Here is a 16493-nt window from a genome sequence, read left to right as displayed (position 1 = left end):
GGCTAGATGAACGGCTGAGCTTCACGCCTGCACCCTGTGCGACTCCCAGCGTTTTGCAAACAGAAGCAGGGGCACGCTGAACTCGGTCACCGAACGTCCCTCCCTGAGCTCTGCTCTGCTGCTACGCCTTGCAGAATGCGCTCCTCTCTGCTTCCTGTTACGCTGCAATTCTTTACTCGGTGCTGATTGAAAAGGCAAAAAGTTACTTCAATATTTGCTCTTTGGGTTTCAGAAGAACACTGGAGGGGGAAAGATGTAACCACCATCGTCATGATAAATCATCACGAGTTCAACACATCAAGAGCGGGGCTGAGGAACGTATGGACTCCAGATGTCATAGAATCGTGGAGTTGGAAAGGGCCACACGGATTATCTAGCCCAACCCTCGGCAATGTGCAGGAAAACCAATGATACCATCCATGAGAATTGGCTGTCCGGCCTCTTCTTAAAACCCTCCAGAGATGGAGAAGCCACAGCCTTCTTAGGTAGACTCTTCCGCTGTTGTACAGATCTTTCCAGCAGGAAGTTTTTCCTTACATTTAATCCAAATCTAGGTAGCTCTAACTTATACCCCTTATTCTGGGTCCTAACTTCTGGGGCTGTGGAAAATAGTTCTTGACCACCTTCCCTGTGTCATCCTTTGATGTACCCGAACACTGCTCACATGTCTCCCCTCGGTCTCCTTTTCTCCAGACTGAACATCCCCAGTTCCTTCAGCCTGCCCTCAAGTCCCTGTAACATCTTGTTGCCTCCCCCATTTTACCATCAGAACAACCCTGCGAGGTGGGTCTGGGTGAGGCACAGTGACTGTCCTGAGGCCACTGAGGTCTTTTCACAACTGAGCAGGAATCGGAACTTGGGTCTCCCTGGTCCTTGCCTTGACACTTTCAAAACCACTCCATCACACCAGCTCTGAAACCAGGTCAGGGGATGTCGGCCCCTCCAGGTGTCTGCTGGACTACAAATCCCATATGTAGTAGTCCAGCAACAACTGGAGAGCCCAGTTTCCCCATCTCTGCTATACTTCCCTGAGAGTAGGTACTGTGTTTCCATCCGCATTTGAAAGGATGCACCAAAAGTCAAAAAATTATTCCTTTTGGGGGATAGGAGGAACTCGAGATTTTTTTAAAAAATGACTATGATGGGGTTTGTAGTCCTTCTGACTGGTTCGGACTGAAACCCGGAGCGGATTTACCACCCAACTGACATTGGAACTTCTTTCTTTAGAATGGTTGGTCCCCCCCCCAACCTTTATATGCACATTTGTGTAGAACAACTCAACTACTTTAATCCAAAATCCATGTGATCTATCCACTTTGTTTACCCGGGTGAAAGTACACCTAAAACAGAAATGTCGAAGGCGTCTCCAAGTGAGTTACAGGACAGCGCTGGGGTTTTAAGCCTTTTGCATAATCTATAGCGCTGCTTTCTACAGCTGCATCCTGGGTGTGTGTGTGAAAAGAACGAAAAGATACCGTTAACAGTAAGGCGCTGTTTTTGTCCCCTTTCGTGGGGACCGGAAGAGGCCCCCGTCTTTGGTTCAGGAAGCAGCGTTTTGCTTGTCACTATTTTCCTGTCAGGCCCCAGATGTAAGAGATGAGGAATGATTAAAACCGAGCAACCAAAGGCAGCGTTCTGATCTTTAAAAGAAATGTCCGTGGTTTGGGGAATAGTGGAAGACCTGGCTGTTGCTTAAAAGCTGGGCGCTTGAGGGGAGGTTTTCGTCTGCCACCTTTTACAAGCCTTTTGAACAAATAAAAAGAAAACAAAAGTGATACGGAGAGAGAAAAAGAGAAGAGGAAAAAGAGAGAAAAGAAAGAATGTGGACAGGGAGGTATTTTTCTCCCTCTCCCATAATACTAGAAGCCAATGGGGTCCTCCCATGGAGGTGATTGGTGGGAGATTTGGGACAGATGAAAGAAAGTCCTTTTTCACACATTGCAGAGTTAAACTATGGAACTCACTACCACCAGATGTAGTGATGACCTCCAATTTGGATGGCTTTAAAAAGGGGTTGGATAAATTCCTGGAGGAGAAGGCTATCCATGCCTCCACACTTTGGACAACTTCTTTAGCGTTCTGACTGCTTCTGACTGAAACCCGGAGGGGAATCAACGCCCCGCTAACATTAGAGCACCAGACTCCACCATGTAGGGCTTTCTGTGGTAACAGCAGCACCTTGAACTTCTCCTGGTTGCTGATGGTCAGACAGCGCAGGGTTTTTTTTTAGCTGTCGGAAAGAGCCCCTGGCTACCCACCTCACAGACATCAAAGCCAAGCAGCAGAAAGCCCTATGGCTTGCCTGATAGTTTTGTTGAGCGATGCCACTGAAAGGAAATGGGAACAACAGTTACATGCCTTTTTCCCCATTTCCATTCTGTTCCATTTTTTTTAATGCTTGCTGGGTTGCAGATGCCTGAAGCTGCAATCCTATGCATGTTCCGACAGAAAGAAGTCCTACACTCCTATGCATGTTTTGACAGAAAAAAACACCCTACAATTCCCAGCACTCCCCAGCCAGCCATGGATTGCATTGGACTGTAGGATTTTTTCCTGTCTAAACATGCATAGGATTGTAGGAGTTTTTTCTGGCTAAGCATGCATAAAGTGGGTACTAAATGGGCCTCAGTAAAGGAATGCCATAAATGGGGGTTTCGTGGGTGAAACCATCCTCTCCCTAGTCACCCTCCACCTCACCCCTCCTGGCAGGAGGACCTGACAGACAGCATTGGCAGTGAACCTCAATCTCTGGCATATGGGAAGCCATATGGGAGCAGGCCATTCTTTATATTCCTGGGACCCGAGCAATCTAGAGGTTTTGTAAAAAACACACACATCTCTTTGAGTTTGGTTCGGAAACAAACGGTTAGCCAGAGATGTTCTTTTAGGACCGGCGAAACAGGGTGCCTCACAAGCTGTCCCCGTTAAACATTGAGAAGCCATATTCTGTACTAGCTTCAGTTTCTGAACTGTCTTCAAGGGCAGCCCTACACACAATGCATTGCAGTACTCTAAGTGAGAGGCGGCCAGAGCATGGATAACTGCGGCCAGGCTATCCATGTCCAGGAAAAGCTGCAGAGAAGTCCGCTCCTAATACTCCCAACATGGGGACATTTCTCCATAGCAGATGTCATCAAGGACAGAAATGTCCCCTAGTTCCAGAACGGCTGGTCCCATCTTTGAGTGTGGAGCAAAAGGGCACAGGACACCCCGGTTCTTTTCCAAACGAGCATGGTCCGGTATGGACCCTTGACTTCCTTTTTCCTTCAAGAGGCTGCATGGTACAAGACGCTTTGTTGTTAAATTTAGATATCTCCGTTTTCTTATTGTCACTGCATTGGCGTGGTCAGCCACCCAACCTTCCTTAGAAGGACTTCATCTCATGCTGTCGGGGACCGTTCATTTCCTCCCAAGGAGAGACCTCTCTTTATAAGGCCTGCTTGGTGCACTGGAAAAGGCCGGTCGTAAACAATTGCCATCGCATTTTAAAGTTTGCATTTGGGCATCTCATCCGATGGTTATCGACCTTTCCTTCAAGTCGAGGGCCTGGCTAATGTCACGTTGACAAAACCGCTATCGTTTGATCTTCGTTTCTCCGCTGTGTTTCATGCCCAGAAAGTTCCGATCCAACCATTTCAAATCCGTTTCCAAGCAAAACATTTCTAGTGCTCGATGCCTTCCTTCAAACCTCCTGAACTTTTTTCCTTGGCCAAGTCCTAATTGATTCGTTCAGGCCTTTCACTTACTTGACGTCTCTGTCATGTTTGAGCTCAAAGGCAGAACCATGGCCATATAAGCCGCAGATAGACAAGAAGGTAAGATTCTTCAATCCATTTTACAGTCAATGTGCTATTTTGGGGGTATAACATTCCTTTCCGTCTTTTGCGGATTGTTAGGGGCATTTCGTTCCATCACCCACTCTTTGACTGAATAGGATTTCTCCTATTTCCCCAAATTTGCACAAATTTCCATTTGCGTAAATTCACACTTCTGAAAATGTGCAATCTCACGAATCTCCCAAAATGCACATTTCATGCTTTCGCTTATCAGGGAAATGCACATTTTCAGCTTTTTTTTTTTTTTTTTTTTTAAACCAACCACGTATTTTTCTGTGACTAAATTTGCGTAAAATTCCAGAAAGCTTTTAAAAAATGGTCTGCAAATGCGTGAAATCGGCGTGACTCCTGAACAGTCGCTCCACTTCAGAATTTGTAGGTCGGATTCCTAGAAATTCACACCTATTCAATTCCATTGTGGATTTCTCCAACACCTCGGGGCAGCATAAACCAATGGGACAACATTTTCACAAGGCATGCCAAATCCTGGTCAGGAAAAGAGTCTGAAAGAATTTTGCATCACAAACCAAACCAAACCAAAAACCGAATAGCTTCGACTCAGCCCAAATAAAAATAACCACAGACCATACTTTAGAAAGTTGTTCATGAGTGCATCCAAGAATAAGTGCTTTAATCCTTGCTTGGAAACATTGTCTTCATTGGCATGTTGTCCTCTAGATAATTTAGACAAAATGCCAATCATCCCTGACCATAGACTATGCTGGCTGATGGAACTTGTAGTCCAAAACATCCGGAGGGCACCAGGTTTCTGGGAAACTGCCTTGTTCTGAAATGGTGCCAATGAAATCAATATACCCTAAAACAGGTGCTTTTTTCCGGGAATGAAGTCTTCTGCATGTCCTTAAGGTGGATGCTTCCCTTTAGCAGGGGTTTGGACTCGATGGCCTTATAGGCCCCTTCCAACTCTACTATTCTAGGATTCTAATAGTCTTCTAACCTCCTAGATCCACTTGTATGCACTCTAACCATACTTGACTTCCCCTTACCACTGTTGAAATTATTATTTGCTTCTAGATCTGGTGCCCCCTAGGGACTTGGACACCCACAAGCCCCAGATAGCACAGCCAGTGTTCACGAATGCTGGGTGTTGTAGTCCAAAACATCTGAAGGGCACCAGGATGGGGAGACAGAACATCCCATGTGTAACCGGCTACAGCTGGATAATGCACCCCCGTTTGCTTTGGGTGGGATGAAACACATTCTCCGTCTACATAGCTGAGTCGGTTGCAATTGGCTCCTTCCTTCCTTCCTTCCTTCCTTCCCAAATAAAACATCGACAGCCTTTCTCTATTTAAGGTTTTGGTTGTCCTGGTGATGAAATCCCACAACATCATTACGAATCCAAGCCAGCATGAACGGATGTCGGGAGCTGTTACATAAGCAGTCGGCTTTTCAAGAGCTGTCCGTCAGAAGGAAACGTTTCGTCGGACCTGACAGTCGGGGAAGATGAGGACCTTCCTGTCCATGACCTCCCTGGCTTTTAAGCAAGGTCCTTCAACCGACGGGTCAAAGGTGGGACAATCGCAAAAGTCCCTAAAGCGAGAGTCTCGTGATCGCTGCTCCTCTAACTTTGCTGCCCAGGTAGGGCTGGAAACATTCCTTCCTGAAACCCTGGAAAGATGCTACCAGTCGGTGCTGAAACTATTGGGCTAAACGAAATGAAGGCCTGACTTAGAAGAAGGGCAGCTTCCAGAGATTTGGCCGGATTCAACCCTCTGTTCAGAACAATGAGGACTGGAAACTTGGTTCATTTGAGGGGATGTAGCTCAGCAGTAGGCCACCTGTTTGACGTGCAGAAGGTCGTAGCTTTGCTTCCCAGCACCATTTCCAGGGAGAGCTATAGGAGAATCCTGCCTGAAATCCTGGAGGCCCATTGCTGCCAGTCAGTGTCGCCTATATGGGCCAAGCATGGGACTCAGTGGAAGGTCGTTCCCAATTCTCCCCACAACGCAGAGATAGCAAATGGCCCTGAGCCCAGCTAAGGCTGGCTGGAGTAAAGCAAAGCTGCCGTGGTCAATTCATGCAGAGGAATCATCGTTCAGTGAGCATAAGAACATAAGGACATCATAGAACATATGAAGGACGTATTAGGTCATGTCCTTCATATGTTCAGGGTAAGAGGGCTTTTTGCCCTCTTACCCTGAAGAATATGAGCCCTGATGGATTGGACCAAGGGTCCATCTAGTCTGACACTCTGATCATAGAATCATAGAATAGCAAGAGTTGGAAGGGGCCTACAAGGCCATCGAGTCCAACCCCCTGCTCAATGCAGGAATCCACCCTAAAGCATCCCTGACAGAGGGTTGTCCAGCTGCCTCTTGAAGACCCCTAGTGTGGGAGAGCCCACAACCTCCCTAGGTAACTGATTCCACTGTTGTACTGCTCTAACAGTCAGGAAGTTTTTCCTGATGTCCAGCTGGAATCTGGCTTCCTTTAACTTGAGCCCGTTATTCCGTGTCCTGCACTCTGGTAGGATCGAGAAGAGATCCTGGCCCTCCTCTGTGTGACAACGTTTCAAGTATTTGAAGAGTGCTATCATGTCTCCCCTCAATCTTCTCTTCTCCAGGCTAAACATGCCCAGTTCTTTCAGTCTCTCTTTATAGGGCTTTGTTTCCAGACCCCTGATCATCCCGGTTGCCCTCCTCTGAACACGCTCTAGCTTGTCTGCGTCCTTCTTGAATTGTGGAGCCCAGAACTGGACGCAATACTCTAGATGAGGCCTAACCAGGGCCGAATAGAGAGGAACCAGTACCTCACGCGATTTGGAAGCTATACTCCTATTAATGCAGCCCAAATAGCATTGGCCTTTCTTGCAGCCCTATCGCACTGTTGGCTCCTATTCAGCTTGTGATCTACAACAATTCCAAGCTCCTTCTCGTTTGTAGTATTGCTGAGCCAAGTATCCCCCATCTTGTAACTGTGCCTTTGGTTTCTATTTCCTACATGTAGAACTTGGCATTTATCCCTATGAAATTCTGTTGTTTTCAGCCCAGCACTCCAGCCTATCAAGATCACTTTGAAGTTTGTTTCTGTCTTCCAGGGTATTAGCTATCCCACCCAAATCTGTGTCAGCGGCCAACCAGCTTCCCATGAGAAACACACAAGCAGGACATGAGTGTAACAGCACCCTCCCACCCATGTTCCCCAGCAGCCGGTGTACATCGGCTTACTGCCTCTGAGACTGGAGGTGGCCATCAGGGCTAGTAGCCCTTGAATTTCTCTCCCGTGAATTTGTCTAACCCCCTTTGAACATCACCCAAATTGGTGTCCATCGGCACGTCTCGTGCTAGCAAATGCCATCGTTTGACTATGCACTGTGTGAAGAACGTTCATGAATAAAGTTCTGGGTACAGTTCCCGCTCTCCGGGCTCAAGATATTTTTCTGCCTGAGGTGAAGGACAAGATAGCACCCTGTCCCATTTCATGGACAAAAGCTGACCGGACTGTTTCTTCAACACATTTGATGGCACATCATCCTCCACTGAACCTGAAGGCAGCAGGTTAGCAAAGGGTGCATAGCCATGAGGGACACAGCTGTCTCCTCCCAACACCTTGCTGCCACCTCCCAGCAACTGAAACCTGAGGTGTCTGCTTCACCTTGTGTAATATGAGGGCCAGCCCTGCCTGTGTGTCTTGGTCTGTCTTTCTGCTTCTCGCTTTCCCTGTATCTGTCTGTCTGTGAGTCTTTGTGTGCATGGAGGTTGGACTCGATGGCCTTGTAGGCCCCTTCCAACTCTGCTATTCTATGATTCTATATATTGGCGACCTTTAGCTCATCCGAGCAAACAGGTATAAGACAGATTTCTTTTGGCACTCAGCAGACTTCAGTTCCTTAATGACGTTATTTCTCACGGGGCACTCATGAGATCTTCCCAGTTACATGAGGCTGCCTTTCCTGACCCACAGACTGGGATTTGCTGCATTAGCCGGAGTCACGGATGGAGGACACGCCCCCGAATAATCATATTTGCAGGATTCATCCTTTTCCTTCAACGGCATCAATAGGGCCATTGTACTGGCTTTCGCTGTGGAAAGATGCCAAGGATGCACACAGAGTGCAAAACGGCACACCATTTACGGTCCGTTTACAATCCTTTTACCAACCCAGAAGGTAAATTTGTTTTTGGATTGAAGCAGATATTTGCTTTACATGAGAATATCGAGAAAGTTCTCTCTCAGCAGTAATCCAGAGTAATTCTTTGGGAACAGGTCAGGAGAACATCAGAAGAGCCGTGATGCTGGATCAGACCAAGGGTCCATCTAGTCCGGCACTCTGTTCACACAGGGCCCCACCAGCCATTGGCCAGGGATGAACAAGCAGGACATGGGGCAACAGCACCCTCCCGCCCATGTTCCCCAGCAACTGGTGCACACAGACTAAGTGCCTTGAATACTGGAGATAGCACACAGCCATCAGGGCTAGTAGCCAGTCCAATTGGCCAGTGCCTGGGAGGATGAGGAGAAAGGCTTTCTCTGCAGTTTCAGTGTTTGTTCCATTGGTTGCGTCATCCAGATCCGAAAAGGATTTCACTACGAGCGCCTTCTCTTCTCTTGCAAGGCCTCAGCAAAGTTTTGGTCGGTTGTCAACAGCGAGATAATTTTGGACCCTGGATTTAATGCTCGAATGGGATGGGGGTGCCTTAGATGGCCATGTATGCTACTTTGGTTGGGAAGCACGTGGCTTACATTTCTCTGCTGTCCTCCCCAGCCATTCCAGGCTTCACATCTGATTCTACAAAGTATTTTTTTACTCGATGCATTTTAATGTTTTAATTATAACTTGGTTGTTTTAAGTGTATTTTACTGTTAGCCACCTTGAGCACGAATTTCAGTGGAAAAGCAGGATGTACATTTATGAAATAGATAAATACTTAGAATCATAGTAGAGTTGGAAGGGGCCCATAAAACCATTTAGTCCAACCCCCTGCTCAATGCAGAAATCCACCCTAAAGCATCCCTGACGGATGGCTGTCCAGCTGCCTCTTGAAGGCCTCTCGGGTGGGAGAGCCCACCACCTCCCTAGGTCACTGGTTCCATTGTCATCCTGCTCTAACAGTCAGGAAGTTTTTCCTGATGTCTGGCTTCCTGTAACTTGAGCCCATTATTCTGTGTCCTGCACTCTGGAATGATGGAGAAGAGATCCTGGCCTTCCTCTGTGCGACAACCTTTCAAGTATTTGAAGAGTGCTCTCATGTCTCCCCTCTGTCTTCTCTTCTCCAGGCTAAACATGCCCAGATCTTTCAGTCTCTCTTCATAGGGCTTTGTTTCCAGACCCCTGATCATCCTCATTGCCCTCCTGTGACCCCTCTCCAACTTGTCTGCATCCTTCTTGAAGTGAGGTACCCAGAACTGGACACAATACTTAAGATGAGGCCTAACCAGTGTTGAATAGAAGAAAACCAGTACCTTGCACGAATTGGAAGCTATACTTCTCTTAATGCAGCCCAAAATAGCCTTTGCTTTTTTTTGCAGCCACATCACACTGTTGGCTCCTATTCAGCTTGTGATCTACAACAATTCCAAGATCCTTCTCTCTTGTAGTATTGCTGAGCCAAGTATCCCCCATCTTGTAACTGTGCATTTGGTTACTTTTTCCTAGGTGTAGAACTTGGCATTTATCTCTCTTAAATTTCAAGTTAGCACTGCTGAATTTGGGGGCTCTCCTGCCACAAATGCTAACCTTATGGCACCATCTCTTTTCTGACGGTGTTTCAGCATCTGCTGAAAATACTATATTGCACTGTGTTTCCGGGCTCAAACAGTTCCTTCCGTGGCTAACGTCTGCTGCGGTCGACTTTTCTTCTGTTATTCATTGGTTTCACTTTTTATTATTGCTCAGCCTCCTGTGCACAGGTCCCTTGGCAGCATATGAACATTTTATACTATTTTGTTTACATTCTGTTTTAAACTCAGTGGAGGCTGGTGGCTCCGGTTATGGTGGGGCTGTGAATCCTTTCTGGGCTTCCGTCAGAACCAGCTGGGATTCAAAAGGAGCTCTCTGAGGCACCGAAACAAATCCCCCAAACAGCTCCAGCACCGTAGAGAGCTCCTTTGGTTCTGACGAAAACCCAGAGTAGTTTCACAGCCCCACTGAAATCGTAACACCCTCAGTTTAAACTAAAGGTTTTGTTATTATGTCTTAATATGCTGTTGTACTTTATGGTTTTAAAGTTGTTTTTTCTGAACCGCCCCGAGGGCTTTGGATATCAGGCAGTGTAGAAAGGTAATACATAAAATAAGAAAAGAGGTAATTAAAATAATAACAAAAATCCAACAGAGATCGACCCTATAGAACAACAACAAAAAACACATCACACATTCGGAAAGTGAAGAATAGGTTGTCTTTCGGTTTCTTTAAACAACTTCCCTGTAACCACACAGTATCTATAAAGGTGTTTCCGCACCCCTCCCCAAAAGCTCCATAATAAAGTTCCTTGAATACAGTTATATATTAAATACAGTAACAACATTTCATGCATGATTTGTATTTCTGTACAGCTCAAATAGCTCAGTAGTTTATACATTCCCAGAGGCTTGGCAACACCCCTCCCTGACCTTTTAATTAACATTTTAATTTTATACAATGCTGGTGATAAGAAAAGGGTGGAGTGATAGTCTTTTGCCGTTCACTTCTTAAAGGATTGTCATCATTTTAGAGGCCAGTGACTGTGGGTGTTCTTTGAACAAGGCAGCAGCCATTTTTAGGGACCTCCGTTAAGATTTTTTCGTCTATTGAAATCGTATTGTATTTTGACGCACGGGGAGGCTTAGGAAAAGGCCAAACAGGGACAAAACAAGTCCAACTGGGTTCAATGGATGTTACTTCCAGGGGAAGCTGTGCAAATCGGCCCATTTTATTTATTAATTTATTTAGAATATTTATATACCGCTCCCCATTGAAAAATTTCTTTTGCTTTCTCCTGCATTCAGATTTTTTGAAATCTGAAGTTCTTTCCCCCCTGAACATGGAATGTAAAGATTTGAGTACATTCTTACTGAAACAAAACAAAAACTCCAAAATCCCAAAATGAAATTCTCCCTCGACCGCATCAGCCAAATTCAATAGGTCCAGCTAGTCCCAACATGGAGAGAACTCCAGTTCTTTCTATCCTGAATACGAAGACATTTGTGAATTTCGGTAAATTCTCATCAAAAACCAAACTGAAACAAGGTTCTCAGCACTCCCAGGTAAGTCAGGTGTATTCCAACTCCCATAATACCTGTCTATGGGCTATGCTGGCTGGGGCTCATGGGAGTTGGAGTCCAACTGCATCGGGAGGGCTGAAGTTTTCCCACTCTGGATAATGATTACAACTTAACAGTGCGGTCTACTCAGACATAAGTCCCATTGAGTTCAAACGGATATACACCCAGGTACGTAGGTGTATACCAGCCTTTCCCAATCTCTGCCTCCCCTCAGGTGGGGTTGGATTACAACTCCATCATCCCCCCAACCAGCATGGACCTGCTGGTTCAGAGTGTCAGGAGTGGTGTCCAACCCCATCAGATCGCAGCCCAAAAGTTAAATACAGACTACGCAAATTGGATTCGATACTTGCTTAACAGTCGTGGCTTTCTCCTGAGAATTGTAGGTTGTGTGTGTGTATAAAAAGAAGGCGCTAAGAACTTGGATATGAATAGAACTGCAGAATTTCTCCCCTCCAGTTTTGATTTTCAGTATGAACTGGCAGTTCTGGTATGATAAGAAATCCCTCCCTCCCTGCACCAACTTAGAACAAATAGCCTTCATCTTCATCATCATCATCATCATCATCATCATCATGTCTGTCTATTTGATATCAATAAGGGTAAGCAAGAGCAATTTAATTCAATAACTGAATAGATTAGCACAAAAAGCCATCAAAATGGGGAGGAGGGGTATTTTTTTGGCACCGTCCAAAATGTTTGCAAAAAAGTGAGTTGTTCTGGCTCTGAAAATCCCTTGTCTTAAAATTGACAGTTCCTTGGTTTCTTTGGGCTGGGAGCCATGACAGATAGGATGACCAGAAAACGGGTTTAAATTTGGTGGCTGGTGTATCTAAAATACATTGGGGAATAAACTAGGTTACCAAAGAGAACACGAAAGGGACACAAATATGGCACTAGGGTCGGACGGACTGTCCTGTGTCCGATTCCTTGGATGTGTGTCCTGCCGCCCCAGCGTGAGCTTCTATTGATGCTCAGCAAGCGTCTGGTGACGTACCGAGCCCGTCCGCCCTCGTCCACAACCTCCGTTGCGTGCAGCAATCCGCCCCTTTTTTGAGCTCACCGGATTTATGGGAGTTGTAGTCCAATGCATTTTGCGAGCCAAACCGCGCACTTTCCCTGAGTTCCGAGGACTTTTAATGCATTATTTGGGTGTGTGTGTGTGTCTCTTGGCCATAAATGGCGCAAATTAGGAATGCAAATCATGCAACTTTGCACAATTGGCGCAAATTTCTGCTGGAATTTTTGGCCATTAATTTGCACAAATCATGCACATTTGGGGGGAGGGGTAATTCGTGCAAATGATGCAAAATTGTGCAATTTACAGCCAAAATGTGTGCGAACCATTCTCATGCCAAACCCACCACCAACAGAACTTCCACCAGCTGCCCTGACTCGTTGCACGTCAAGGTGGGCCAGGTGGCAGAAGAGAAAACAGAGTTTAGCGGTGGGGAAGCCACTGAAAGTGCGTGGACCTGCACCCCGCAACTGGATTCCTCCAACATCCTTAATTACAACACTCTTAATATATCGTTGTTGGGAAAATTCATTTCAGCTAAGCTCAGAGGGAACAGGGAAGCCTGAGGAGGTAGCAGATGGTGTCAGCATCCATGCTACTAAAAACGTCCTGGGGCTGTGTCCCCGTGAGCCCTGCCTTTGCTACACCACTGGCTCCCACCGCTACTGCCACAAAAAGAACTTGTGGCCATTGAATTGTGCATGAATTCTTCATGGCATGAGCTCAAATACTCCAACCGTGCACAGCCGCAGGACAGCTGCACATGCGAGAGACGCATCCCTGAGATTCAACAACCTCATGCCCCAACAATTGTATTTTTTCACAGATGCAAGCAGACCCCCCTCACCCTTTTATACTGGATTGAAACCAGTTTAAACTGTAATTGCATCTCCCACAACACCCTCCCCCCCCCCGCAACAACAATCACGCAACGCCCCCCTCTCCACGTTTGGGAGCTGTAGCTTTTTGTGTGACGCGAAGACAATTTCTTGTTTAGCTCCTCTGCAGAACTACCATTTCCAGGGTTTCAGATTGAAAGCTAGGCCTATTAAACAGGGTTAAAGGTGTGTGTGTGTGTTAAATGTAGTGAAAACATACCCTTGAAAGCTAATCGATATATTAACATGTGTACCATTTTAAAATAAAACACAGGTGGTTGGATCCAGATTTATGGGGTAATCCTATACATATTTAGCCAAGAAAAGTCCTACAATCTATGCATGTTTACACAGAAAAAGGCCTATAATCCTATGCATGTTTAGACAGAAAAAAGTCAGACAATCCTATGCAATCCATGGCTGGCTGGGGAATGCTGGGACTTTTTTTCCTGTCTAAACATGCAAAGGATTGCACCTTTAGCCATTCTTAGTTGTGACTAGATTAAGTTCCAGTCCCTTCAATGGGTCTACTTTACATAGGGTTTACGTTGGATCTGACCCAGACATGCTGATATGTCCCATGTTCTCCAGAAGTTCTCATGTGGAGCACCCCAGGAAAAAGAGAGCGGTTTCTACACATAGAAAGCTAACACGTTGGGGAGATGGTGATGCAAGAATCCTTCATCCCGGCATGCTAACTTTCTGCAGGCAGTGCGTCCCTGACTTATAGGCCCTCAGGTGGAGGTGGCCCTAGTGACGCGGCAGAGCTTTGAAAAGAAATTGTGGGATGGGGGAAGGATCCCCAGACGGAACAAAACGGGGGTCTGAATTGGGGACATATTGACCTTTTCCATCCATTTGCAAGAACTGCAACCATTTCCTCAAGCCCAGAGCTGTCAGGACACTCAGATTTGGAGAAACAAAGGAAGTCACTGCTGTGGTCCTCCGTGAAGATCTGTCCCAAAGGAGGGAGATGCAAGGGAACCATTCCAACCAGCCCAAATGCCCCGTGAACAGTGATAGGCCACAGCAAGTCATGTGACACCTCCCAACATCTACAAAACCTTCAAGGTCAAGCCCTGCTACAGCTTTTCCTGCGAAGGTCAGCCTGGGCCTCTTCACCCGGCCCTGAGGGATACCTCCACATTACGCCCTTCTGCACCCGGAGCTGCGTCCGTCAAGAACCCATCGGTACATCTCACCCCGAAACAATCACAAACTCTGTTTCTCTCTCCACCTCGAGAGAGAGAGAGAAATGCAGTCATTAGGGCACTGAAGCAGGGCAGAAAAAGAGAAAAGCGTGGGCGGAAAAGAGGAACCGAATCTTGAGACGAAGCGGAGTTTACCCTGCCTCCATTACAGAGCAAATTCTACCCCCCCGGCAAAAAAAAACCCCTCCCCCCACCCGCAACCCCATAATTTAGCTATCCAGTATTTGCACCATTATGTACAAGGGAGGAAAAAAACCCTACATAACCGAAGTAAAAAGAAAAACAAAATCGGATTTCCTTTTCATTTGACGATTCACCCGCATTCAAGTCCGAGACTTTGAAAACATGCATTATTTCCTTGCTGGCTCCTGGCGATGTTCGAGCATGCAATTTTTTTTCCAGTCCCAGATCAGAGTTTGGGGTTCGTTTGCAGAGAAAGAGAGATTCCTTTGTGTCATTCATTTCTTCGTCTCTTTGCCTGGGGAGGGGGCGTTTGGGGGTGGGGAGAGAGACAAGAAAGGGCTGTGAGTTTCCATTTCAAAAGTAAATAAAAATAAAAACTTCTCCGCCTCCCTTCATAGGGAAAATCAATTTCCCCATGAAACTGATGGGGAGAAAATTGAGAAGTAGAATCCTTAGTACTACCTTAGATGGCTTTAAAACTCAGGTGGGGAATTTTCCAGCAGAGGTACCCATTGCTCCACAGTCTGTCTTTTCTGCTCCAGCAGAAATATTCCCTGATTCAAGGAACAAGTGTGTGTCTTCAAGTCCCCGTCCCCACTTAGGGCTGAGCACCGCTTCGGTTTTTGATCAGAATCCTGACCCGAAGTTGGCCGAAGCAGTCTGGAGTACAGATGTGAAGGCCCAGAAAAAAACCCCAGAAAAGTTAGGGGGAAAAAGCCTTTCCCCAACAGACCTGCTTCCATACCAAAGGCCTGCTTCAATAAAAAGGTCTTTGCCTGCTGGTGGAAGGACAGCAAAGAGGGAGCCATCCTCACCTCCCTTGGGAGGGAGTTCCACAGCCTGGGAGCCATCACCAAAAAGGCCTGCTCTTGGCTTGCCACCAATCCACTTCTAAAGGTGGCGATCTCCAAAGAAGGGCCTCTTCAGAAGATCTTAAGAGCTGGGCAGGCGCATATGGGAGAAGGCGGTCTTCCAAGTACCCTGGTCCCAGGCCGTATAAGGCTTTATAGGTCATAACCAGCTCTATGAATTCTTCCTGGAAAGACATTGGTAGCCAGTGGAGTTGTTTTAACAGGGGAGTTGTATGCTCCCTGTAACCAGCCATGGTCAGCAGTCTGGCTGCTGCACTGACTCGTCTTGTGTTTCTGAGCCAAGCCAGGCTATGGGTCTCTTCCCAAAATCTGGGAACCCTTTTGGCTTTTTTTAAAAATTGCGTAAATAGCCATTTTGCATGATTTGCGCAATTCGGGGCCGTGAGTTGTGTAATCCGCAGAAGTTATGGCAAAATAGGGCTGCAATTTGCGCAAATTACACAAATCACTACTTGTGCAAATACCACCCCAGGCCAGCTCACAGGAAAACGAGCCGAGATCCAGGGATTCGACCTGCCGAAAGTTCTACGAGGATGGATTCCTCTGACGTCCCTGTTCGTACACGACGTCAACGGATGGTGAAAAGCAAGGAGCTGGCCGGCACTCCCACCGTAGGTCGCACTTACCGTCTAAATGGTTGCGGGAGAGGTACTTCAAGCCTTCATCTAGCAGTATGACCGGCAAGGAGATTTTCAGCACCGTCACCCATTGAGGCCAGCTAAGTGGGGTCACCTGAAAGATCAGCTGCAAAGCAACGAGACGCTACTTACGACTCCCTCTAGCTTCCAAGTTCAGCGGGGAGTGCCAATGCTGATGTAGGCACCACGGCACCCCCCGCATGCAAGAGGGCTGGGGGTTTGGAGAATGCAAAGGCTGACTCAAAGTTTTGCAGAGGTTAAAACAAAAAAAACTTAGAGGGGAAAAGCCTGAGGGAGGGAGACACCCCAAACGGCCGCATGGGGGGCTGAACAGAATGCCACAGAATGCCATTGGGGAAAATGGAAAACCAGGAGTGGGCGGTGGTGGAATGGAGTGTCCTGGACGAGGCCCTATTTGGCTGATTGGAACAGCGAAAGAGGATGCTTCACGGCGTAACTCTTTTTGTTGCAAGTCCCACTTGTTGGAGAGAATCCTAGAATAGTAGAGTTGGAAGGGGCCTCTAAGGCCATCGAGTCCAACCCCCTGCTCAATGCAGGGATCCACCCTAAAGCATCCGTGACAACGGGCCGTCCAGGAATGCCTCTCGTGTGGGAGAGCCCACCACCTCC

The 16493-nt window shown here is 46.9% G+C and overlaps 1 protein-coding gene across 1 annotated transcript in view; it reads right to left on the bottom strand.

Annotated features, from left to right (window-relative positions):
• Positions 1–14378: 14378 nt before the first annotated feature.
• Positions 14379–16493, bottom strand: part of ATP2A3 (ATPase sarcoplasmic/endoplasmic reticulum Ca2+ transporting 3) — a 64778-nt gene continuing 62663 nt past the window's right edge. Inside the window, exons 20-21 of the mRNA XM_063146736.1 lie at positions 15852–15969; positions 14379–14648 (exon numbers count right to left, since the gene is read on the bottom strand). Of these exons, the coding sequence (XP_063002806.1) occupies positions 14629–14648; positions 15852–15969 (138 nt within the window). The 3' untranslated portion in view covers positions 14379–14628. The remainder of the gene's footprint in view (positions 14649–15851; positions 15970–16493) is intronic.

This window comes from Elgaria multicarinata, chromosome 22, assembly GCF_023053635.1.
Source record: "Elgaria multicarinata webbii isolate HBS135686 ecotype San Diego chromosome 22, rElgMul1.1.pri, whole genome shotgun sequence".
Taxonomy (NCBI): domain Eukaryota; kingdom Metazoa; phylum Chordata; class Lepidosauria; order Squamata; family Anguidae; genus Elgaria; species Elgaria multicarinata.
The sequence above is the reverse complement of the archived record's forward strand: the minus strand, read 5'-3'. Positions and strand labels throughout refer to the sequence as shown.